At 48.6% G+C, this 10,683-nt stretch overlaps 1 protein-coding gene across 2 annotated transcripts in view; it reads left to right on the forward strand.

The window, feature by feature from the left end:
* LOC106576092 (protein FAM171A1) overlaps positions 1-7,246 on the forward strand; it is a 35,021-nt gene extending 27,775 nt beyond the window's left edge. For both annotated transcript variants that reach the window (XM_045698448.1, XM_045698449.1), the window contains 4 exons: positions 280-396; positions 2,997-3,111; positions 3,346-3,460; positions 3,726-7,246. In XM_045698448.1, the coding sequence (XP_045554404.1) occupies positions 280-396; positions 2,997-3,111; positions 3,346-3,460; positions 3,726-5,354 (1,976 nt within the window). In that variant the 3' untranslated portion in view covers positions 5,355-7,246. The remainder of the gene's footprint in view (positions 1-279; positions 397-2,996; positions 3,112-3,345; positions 3,461-3,725) is intronic.
* Positions 7,247-10,683: the final 3,437 nt, after the last annotated feature.

A 10,683-nucleotide genomic window follows, 5' to 3' on the forward strand; every position in this document is an offset into this window, starting at 1 on the left:
TCATAACCAATGGTGACGAAATTAAAAACTGACATTAGATCGTTGTCCAGGTCGTGTTACCTCATCTTACACAATGACTGTGTCTGGCTATGTTATGATGATTCTGGCTCATATGGCTCCTGGCCGGTATGTGTTATGACTGTGTCACTGTGAGTATGCTGCCTCCTGGTGGTTGACTGAAGAACTGCAGCAGCACAGTGACTAGGCCAAACGCTTTACACTGATTTACTGTGGTTGAAGAGTATATGTCTAACTCTCTCTGTGTTTGTTTGTTTGTAGGGGCCTGGTTGAAGAGCAGTCTGGGCTATGTCCAGAGGGAGGGAGACCAGCTCAGCCTAACCTACATCGCCCCTCAGCTGGGATACTGGGTGGCTGCCATGTCTCCATTATACACAGGTACCAACACACACCATGTCCCCGCTAGACACAGGTACCAACACACACCATGTCCCCGCTAGACACAGGTACCAACACACACCATGTCCCCGCTAGACACAGGTACCAACACACACCATGTCCCCGCTAGACACAGGTACCAACACACACCATGTCCCCGCTAGACACAGGTACCAACACACACCATGTCCCCTCTAGACACAGGTACCAACACACACCATGTCCCCGCTAGACACAGGTACCAACACACACCATGTCCCCGCTAGACACAGGTACCAACACACACCATGTCCCCGCTAGACACAGGTACCAACACACACCATGTCCCCGCTAGACACAGGTACCAACACACACCATGTCCCCGCTAGACACAGGTACCAACACACACCATGTCCCCTCTAGACACAGGTACCAACACACACCATGTCCCCTCTAGACACAGGTACCAACACACACCATGTCCCCGCTAGACACAGGTACCAACACACACCATGTCCCCGCTAGACACAGGTACCAACACACACCATGTCCCCTCTAGACACAGGTACCAACACACACCATGTCCCCGCTAGACACAGGTACCAACACACACCATGTCCCCGCTAGACACAGGTACCAACACACACCATGTCCCCGCTAGACACAGGTACCAACACACACCATGTCCCCCGCTAGACACAGGTACCAACACACACCATGTCCCCGCTAGACACAGGTACCAACACACACCATGTCCCCGCTAGACACAGGTACCAACACACACCATGTCCCCGCTAGACACAGGTACCAACACACACCATGTCCCCGCTAGACACAGGTACCAACACACACCATGTCCCCGCTAGACACAGGTACCAACACACACCATGTCCCCGCTAGACACAGGTACCAACACACACCATGTCCCCGCTAGACACAGGTACCAACACACACCATGTCCCCGCTAGACACAGGTACCAACACACACCATGTCCCCGCTAGACACAGGTACCAACACACACCATGTCCCCGCTAGACACAGGTACCAACACACACCATGTCCCCGCTAGACACAGGTACCAACACACACCATGTCCCCGCTAGACACAGGTACCAACACACACCATGTCCCCGCTAGACACAGGTACCAACACACACCATGTCCCCGCTAGACACAGGTACCAACACACACCATGTCCCCGCTAGACACAGGTACCAACACACACCATGTCCCCCGCTAGACACAGGTACCAACACACACCATGTCCCCGCTAGACACAGGTACCAACACACACCATGTCCCCCGCTAGACACAGGTACCAACACACACCATGTCCCCGCTAGACACAGGTACCAACACACACCATGTCCCCGCTAGACACAGGTACCAACACACACCATGTCCCCGCTAGACACAGGTACCAACACACACCATGTCCCCGCTAGACACAGGTACCAACACACACCATGTCCCCGCTAGACACAGGTACCAACACACACCATGTCCCCGCTAGACACAGGTACCAACACACACCATGTCCCCGCTAGACACAGGTACCAACACACACCATGTCCCCGCTAGACACAGGTACCAACACACACCATGTCCCCGCTAGACACAGGTACCAACACACACCATGTCCCCGCTAGACACAGGTACCAACACACACCATGTCCCCGCTAGACACAGGTACCAACACACACCATGTCCCCGCTAGACACAGGTACCAACACACACCATGTCCCCGCTAGACACAGGTACCAACACACACCATGTCCCCGCTAGACACAGGTACCAACACACACCATGTCCCCGCTAGACACAGGTACCAACACACACCATGTCCCCGCTAGACACAGGTACCAACACACACCATGTCCCCGCTAGACACAGGTACCAACACACACCATGTCCCCGCTAGACACAGGTACCAACACACACCATGTCCCCGCTAGACACAGGTACCAACACACACCATGTCCCCGCTAGACACAGGTACCAACACACACCATGTCCCCGCTAGACACAGGTACCAACACACACCATGTCCCCTGCTAGACACAGGTACCAACACACACCATGTCCCCTCTAGACACAGGTACCAACACACACCATGTCCCCGCTAGACACAGGTACCAACACACACCATGTCCCCGCTAGACACAGGTACCAACACACACCATGTCCCCGCTAGACACAGGTACCAACACACACCATGTCCCCTCTAGACACAGGTACCAACACACACCATGTCCCCGCTAGACACAGGTACCAACACACACCATGTCCCCGCTAGACACAGGTACCAACACACACCATGTCCCCGCTAGACACAGGTACCAACACACACCATGTCCCCGCTAGACACAGGTACCAACACACACCATGTCCCCGCTAGACACAGGTACCAACACACACCATGTCCCCGCTAGACACAGGTACCAACACACACCATGTCCCCGCTAGACACAGGTACCAACACACACCATGTCCCCGCTAGACACAGGTACCAACACACACCATGTCCCCGCTAGACACAGGTACCAACACACACATTTAAAACAGGTATAACTTCCTCTGTGAACCGTAAAAAAAAAAAATAATGTGTTTGTTTCTGCAGGTCCGGTGGTGGCAAAGGACATCAGTACGTACCACACAGTCTTCCTATTGGCCATACTGGGAGGCATGGCTGTCATCCTCCTCTGCCTGCTCTGTCTACTACTGTACTACTGCAGGTCTGTCTGTCTGTCTGGATCAATGGACTTCCCTGCTGACTGTCATAAGTGTGTCTTGTGCGTCAGTGAAGCAGTCTTGAGTTTCAACAGGACTGTCTTTTCTTTCCTCCCCCCTTTTCTCTCTCTCTCCCTCCCTGTCTCTGTCTCCCTGTGTCTCTCTCGCTCTCCCCGTTTCTCTCTCTCTCCCTGTCTCTCCCTCACTATCTCCCTCTCCCTGTCTCTGTCTCTTTCCAGGCGTGGTTGTGTGAAGCCTCGTCTGTCCCAGCGGAAGCTGACCCTGTCTGGTCTGGAGGGCAGTAAGAGAGACCAGTCCACCTCCATGTCCCACCTCAACCTCATCAGCAGCGAGGTCAGTCAACACCCAGGCCAGGGACCACTGGTCTCTTCATACAAACATGCTTTCTCCCTTTGCCACTGCACTTTGGAACTGCCATTGCACTTTCTATTGTTATAATCACAGCTAATATTCTGTTGAGTTTTTTCACTTTTGTGTTGGTGTGTATTGATAGAATTGTTCCCTGTGTGTTCTGTGTATTTTGTTTGAAGAGCATGTTAGATAATGGCATAGTACTACTGTCTGTGAAACTGACACTAAAACCTTATCACATCTCTAGGTTCATTTGGAGCTGGTCTCTATGACAGCAGAACCCGACATGACCACGCCCATGCTCAAACCCTCCTCCTACGATCGCCATGACCTGGTCTCCCATGGCAACCACAGTCGCATGTCGCTAGGAAACCACAGCCGAAGTCGTCATGGCTCATCGCTAGGCAACCTGACGCCGCGCAGCAGAGACTACCATCAGTCTGTGGAGACGTTCCCGTTTAAGTCAGCCCTCTCCACCGGGACGGATGCCGGCTACCGCCAATCATACACCTCCATCTGCTCATCCATCAATCAGCTCCCAGATAGACTTTCCTCCTCAAATCAGGTGCAGGCGTCAGCAAGTCAATTGAGTGGTGTTGGGGAGGGCGGGACTAGTGTGCTTGAGGCTACCTCGCCCTGCTCCCCACCTGTCTCCCCTATCAGAGGGGAGGGGTGTGAGCGCAGACCCCCAGACTACCTATTGTCCCGGTCTGTGGACCACCTGGGCTCCCTGCCCCTCTCCCTCCCAAGGCCGGGCCAGCTGCTGTGCTGTGGCTCTGTGGACCTGCTGAGTGGAGGAGACGGTTACCCCAGGAGGATCCGGCCCACCCTGGTGATCCCAGCCCACTACATGCGCCTGCCGGGGGAGCACCCGCTGTGTGGCCAGGCCCTGTTCTTACAGACTGACCAGCAGAGTGACCTGGAGACCATCCAGGCTGAGCTCAACGCCTCACACTCCCAGCAGCCCCTGGGGCAAACACACGCCGATTATGCTACCGCCTCAGCCAACCAGGGACAAGGAGAGGGGCAAGGGGAGTGGAGCAGCCTATCAGAGTCCCTGTCTATCCCGACAGCACTTGGGGAGGCAGGGATTATGCAAATGAACGGCGAGGACACGCTATTGGCCGAGAGGAAACTGATGGAACTGCGGGGAGGGAAGCCCCTCACACACCCGCGCGCCTGGTTCGTCTCATTGGACGGTCGGTCTAACGCCATCAGACATTCTTACATAGACTTGCAGCGGGCTGGGCAAGCCAAGGGGAATCCAGGTGGAGGAGGTAGCCATGGTAACAACAGTGGTGGTAGACATGTCAATGGAAACGACGCAAGTCTGGACTCCGGAGTGGACCTGAATGAGCCCAGAGCAGGGCGGAGGGGGAGGGAGGTAGAGAGGAAGGTAGGAGATAGGGAAAGAGAGAAAGACAGAGAGAGGGGGAGGACAAAGAGCGGCCCTCCTGCCATGGCCTACACCCAGCTGGTATATGTGGATGACCTGGAGGGGGAGGAGGAGACTCCTGAGTGTAGCCCCCAGGACAGCCCTTTAGGTCCAGGGTTGCAGAACACACAGGGACATCAACAAGTAGAGGAAGAGGAGGAGGACAGAGGAGAGGAAGACGAGGCGGAAGAGGAACACAGAGGAGAGGGGATGATACAGGAAGAGGCTCCTTCACCCCTCTCTTCCCCCTCCTCTTCCTCCTCCTCCTCCTCCTCCTCTCCACCCCCACTCACAGAGACAGAGGGCGTGGTTTTCAGGACTGAGCATGACCAGACGGCCCTATTGTCTGTTGCCCCTGACGACCACGGAGAGGAGGAGAAGAAGAGCCCCTGGCAGAAGAGGGAGGAGCGCCCCCTACTGGCAGTCTTTAACCTCAAATAACCTCTGACCCTTGAACTATGACCTTACTTACCCTCCCACCACCCTACCCCAGAGTGACATGAAGAAGGATTGGCCAGCTATAGATGTACAGATCATTCAGGAATACATCTGCACTGGGACCTAAATGGAACTGTCAGTGAATGGAAACGATTGGAACAGTTGGAAGTCCATTGGAACTCCATACATTCTAATGTCTAATCCTTCCTGTGTATCATCATAGCCCCACACTACATGGACAGGCCACTGACTAGACATGCCATAGAGACTTTGTCTGAGTGATACAGATGAATTCCTGAAGTGAAAACAAACTAAACAACGTCAGAGAACATGTAATGCACAACTGCTATGCCTTCAGCAAAAAGGGGCTGTAGAATAAAGTAGACAGACAATGAGTGTGTTTCAATACTTAGCAGCAGCCTCCTTTCCTCAGTCTTATCTGCTTCAGTCCACTGATCTGAAAAGCATCGGACAAGTAAAAGCAATATGGCGGATGTCTACTGGCAGGTCTAGGTAGAAGGAGTAGTGGTGTTTTAAGATCAGTAACTAGGACAGGATATACATACAGCAGGAAAGGAAGCTACTCTAATGTTTAATGCTGCAGGTAGATGTTGCCCAGAGGCACAGATCTATGATCAGTTTTCCCCCCACAAGTCTTAATCTGGGCGGCAGGTAGCCTAGCGGTTAGAGCGGTGGGCCAGTAATGTAAAGATCGCTGGTTAGAATACCCAAGCCAAGAAGGTGAAAAATCTGTCGATATGCCCTTGAGCAAGGCACTTAACCCTGATTTGCTCCAGGGGTGCCGTTCTACTATGGCTGCATCTATCCAGTGTATGTGACACTAAAACATATTTTGTTTTGTTATTTTTTTAGGTTTGCATTTTCCAACGTTAGGGTACCTTAGATTAGTGTGTGTGTAACTTCAGTTTCCCATCCACATGACTGGTGAATCAGATAATGGGATACAGCCCCCTCTGTTGGTGACTGTTGATATTACAGCACTCTACCAGTGAGGTTTTATATGAAGGTTTTTGTGTTGAACCACTGACTTCGGCATACTTTGCTCTAAACGGCTGGCTATGCATCACTTTTATACAGTTGCTTGAGATGCCTTGTTTTGTAATTTTAAGTACTCTGTGATTTTAGTTGCCAAACTATTTTACTCAAATACGTTTATGCTATTTTCTACTCGGATATGTTTTATCGTTTTTTTTCCTTACTGTAAGCACAGAGTTTGAAACACACACACACACACCCAAGCCTTTTCTCTGAAACCAAACTGCATCCTGACGTTTGGAAACCACTATAATCGACTTCCTCGTTTTCCAAGTGCCTTTGAACAAGTTGACTCGTACACATCAGTTGATCAGTTCAGCAAGCTATTTATTTCTCCTCTCCCCTGTTGAGCTCTAACCCTCCACTACCTCATCCCTCTCTCCTCTCCTCCCTCTGTCCCTGACAGACAGCATGCAGTAACCCCCTCTCACCTCTCCTCAGTCACAAAGGGAGGATGCTGTGTGACCATAGCTAGATTGTTTATTGATTTTTGCATCTGCCTCTGTGTGCCAGTGTGTAGTCATGTCTTTCTGCGCAAGCATGTGCCTGAGTGTTCATATCTGTGTGTGCAGACAATATACTGCAGGTCGTGTGTGTGTGTGTGACAGCATATGACATCTGAGGCATTACAGTGTATATAGTTCTCTCCTCTACATATTGACATGTGAGCTAGTGTTGTGAATGACCCCTCATCCTCTCTCTCTCTCTCTGTACTCCATCACCATAGTTACCACTCTGGAAGAGTACTGTATGTTACTGTTCCATCCATTCTGAATGTCTTAACTGGTTGCTTGTATTATAATTTACGCTTATTATTCTGAATAAAGAGACAAACTGGACTTCTGCATCTTCTGTGTATTGTTTAGCACTAGTCTAGAGAGTATAGAGCAAGTTTGAGTGTAGTAGAATTAAGGAGAACATAATTGAGTCATCCTCTGTAGATCAATGTCAAATGTGTGCAAGCTTCAGGATTAGACTGTATCCAGATGCATGGTTCACGTTCACGCTCTTATGGTTTTTGTTAATGTATCTGATAACTAGAGCAATAGTCATGGCTACATGTTCTACATTACTGAGCCACACCGAATTATGGTAAAGCTTTTCATTCCCTTATGGTTGACCTATTCGTTTCCATTAGGCTTGTCAGATTTCATGCTCCTTTTGACGGACCTGTATATAGACAGAAAATCTATCAACATCTTGCTGACTGGGAGAACCTGACTCCCCCCGCAAGGCTTTCCCGGTTGGCAGTTACTAACGGGCGGATTTAAGGGAGCAGCATATCAACCCACCATCGGGACATAATGGCCAGAGAACCTGCAGCTCAGCCGTTTCCCCCTGAATTCAGTAGCTGACAGACGCGCTCCTGTCACGAGAATTTTCAATCCCAATGATAATAACTAACAATAAGCTTTGACCAATCCCCAAGGTTTGTAAGACACTGGGTTTAATAATAATTAGGCAGACTCAGCTTATGCAAAAGGTCCGTAAAGTTTATTCACGAGAACGTTCTAAAGTCAAAATAAAAAGAACATGTCATTTTATAACTCACTCCCTCCCTACTTACGCACATACCTACACACAAACAGTAGATAGCCTACGCACATACATACACACGAACAGTAGGTGGGATGTATCCTTCCCCATAGTTCTCACCACTGTTTATCACTACCAAGCTGGCAGTTCCATTCCCCTGAGATTAGAGGGACATTGATGGGACTCCCTTTCCTGCCGTAAGTTTCTCAGAGTTCTAGCCAGGTCAGGTCATACAGAGTTTAATTGTTCTCAGTATTTTCTTAGTCACACACACATTTCTACTTGTCTCGACCAAACCTTATTAGACTGAAGTTTATCATTCTAATTCATTATACATGTTACAGAATCTAATAATTACTAATAGTTACGTTTGTCTAATTATTCATTATATATGTTACATAATGTCATAATTACGTTTCAGGGTGGAATTGTTTAGTCATTACCTTTAAACATATAAATTCCCTTATCAGCTCCATAGCGTGGCAATGTTGATGTTATTTTTTTTAATATATGATGGAAACGTTTGATCTATGCTATACAGTACCAGTCAAAAGTTTGGACACACCTACTCATTCAAAGGTTTTTCTTTATTTTTACTATTTTCTACATTGTTGAATAATAGTGAAGATGTCAAAACACATGGAATCATGTAGTAACCAAAAAATGTTTAAACAAATAAAAATGTTTTATATTTGAGATTCTTCACCCTTTGCCTTGATGGCAGCTTTGCACAATCTTGACATTCTCTCAACCAGCTTCATGAGGTAGTCACCTGGAATGTATTTCCATTAACATGTGTGCCTTGTTAAAAGGTAGGGGTGGTATACAGAAGATAGCCCTATTTGGTAAAAGACCAAGTCCATATTATGGCAAGGACAGATGAAATAAGCAGAGAGAAACAACTGTCCATCATTATTTTAAGACATGAAGGTCAGTCAATCTGGAACATTTCAGTTCGCAAAAACCATCAAGCGCTATGATGAAACTGGCTCTTATGAGGACCGCCACAGGAAAGGAAGACCCAGAGTTACCTCTGCTGCAGAGGATAAGTTCATTAGAGTTAACTGCACCTCAGATTGCAGCCCAAATAAATGCTTCACAGAGTTCAAGTAACAGACTCATCTCAACATCAACTGTTCAGAGGAGACTGTGTGAATCCGGCCTTCCTGGTCCAATTGCTGCAAAGAAACCACTACTAAAGGACACCAATAAGAAGAGACTTGCTTGGGCCAAGAAACACGAACAATGGACATTAGATCGGTGGAAATTTGTCCTTTGGTCTGATGAGTCCAAATTTGAGATTTTTGGTTCCAGCAGTCGTGTCTTTGTGAGACACAGAGTAGGTGAACGGATGATCTCCATGTGTGGTTGCCACCGTGAATTATGGAGGAGGAGGTGTGGTGTGTGGGGGTGCTTTGCTGGTGACACTGTCTGTGATTTATTTAGAATTCAAGGCACACGTAACCAGCATGGGTACCACACCATTCTGCAGCGATATGCCATCCCATCTGAGTTGCGCTTAGTGAAACTATAATTTGTTTTTCAACAGGACAATGACCCAATACACACCTCCAGGCTGTGTAAGGACTATTTGACCAAGGAGAGTGATGGAGTGCTGTATCAGATGACCTGGCCTCCACAATCACCCGACCTCAACCCAATTGAGATTGTTTGGGAAGAGTTGGACTGTAGAGTGAAGGAAAAGCAGCCAACAAGTGCTCAGCATATGTGGGAACTCCTTCAAGACTGTTGGAAAAGCATTCCTCAAGAAGCTGGTTGAGTGAATGCCATGAGTGTGCAAGGGTGGCTACTTTGAAGAATCTCAAATATAAAGTATATTTTTATTTGTTGACATTTTTTGGGGGTTACTACATAATTCCATAGGTGTTATTTCATAGTTATGTCTTCTAATATTCTACAATGTAGAAAATAGTAAAAATAAAGAAAAACCCTTGAATGAGTAGAGGTGTCCAAAATGTTAACTGGTATCGTATATACAAAAGTTTGTGAACACACATTCAAATGAGTGGATTTGGCAATTTCAGCCACACCCGTTGCTGACAGGTGTATAAAATCGAGCACACAGCCATGCAATCTCCATAAACAAACATTGGCAGTAGAATGGCCTTATTGAATAGCTCAGTGACTTTCAACATGGCACTGTCATAGGATGCTACCTTTCCAACAAGTCAGTTCGTCAAATTTCTGCCCTGCTAGAGCTGCCCCGGTCAACTCTAAGTGCTGTTATTATGAAGTTGAAGTGGTAGGCCACACAAGCTCACAGAACTGGATTTCTGAAGCACATCTATCCTTGGTTGCAACACTCACTACCAAGTTCCAAAGTGCCTCTGCAAGCAACGTCAGCACAAGAACTGTTTGTCCGGAGCTGGGTTTCCATGGCCGAGCAGCCGCATACAAGCCTAAGATCACCATGCGCAATGCCAAGCGTCGGCTAGAGTGGTGTAAAGCTCGCAGCCATTGGACTCTGGAGCAGTGGAAACGTGTTCTCTGGAGTGATGAATTGCGCTTCACCATCTGGCAGTCCGACAGACGAATCTGGGTTTTGCAGATGCCAGGAGAAGAATTCTACCTGCCCGAATGTTTTGTCAACTGTATAGTTTGGTGGAGAAGGAATAAGGGTATGGGGCGGTTTTTCATGGTTCGGGCTAGGCCCCTTAGTTCCAGAGAAGGGAAGTCTTAACGCTACAGCATACAATCACATTCTAGACGATTCTGTGCT

Source organism: Salmo salar, chromosome ssa02 (genome assembly GCF_905237065.1).
Source record: "Salmo salar chromosome ssa02, Ssal_v3.1, whole genome shotgun sequence".
NCBI classification, from domain to species: Eukaryota; Metazoa; Chordata; class Actinopteri; order Salmoniformes; family Salmonidae; genus Salmo; species Salmo salar.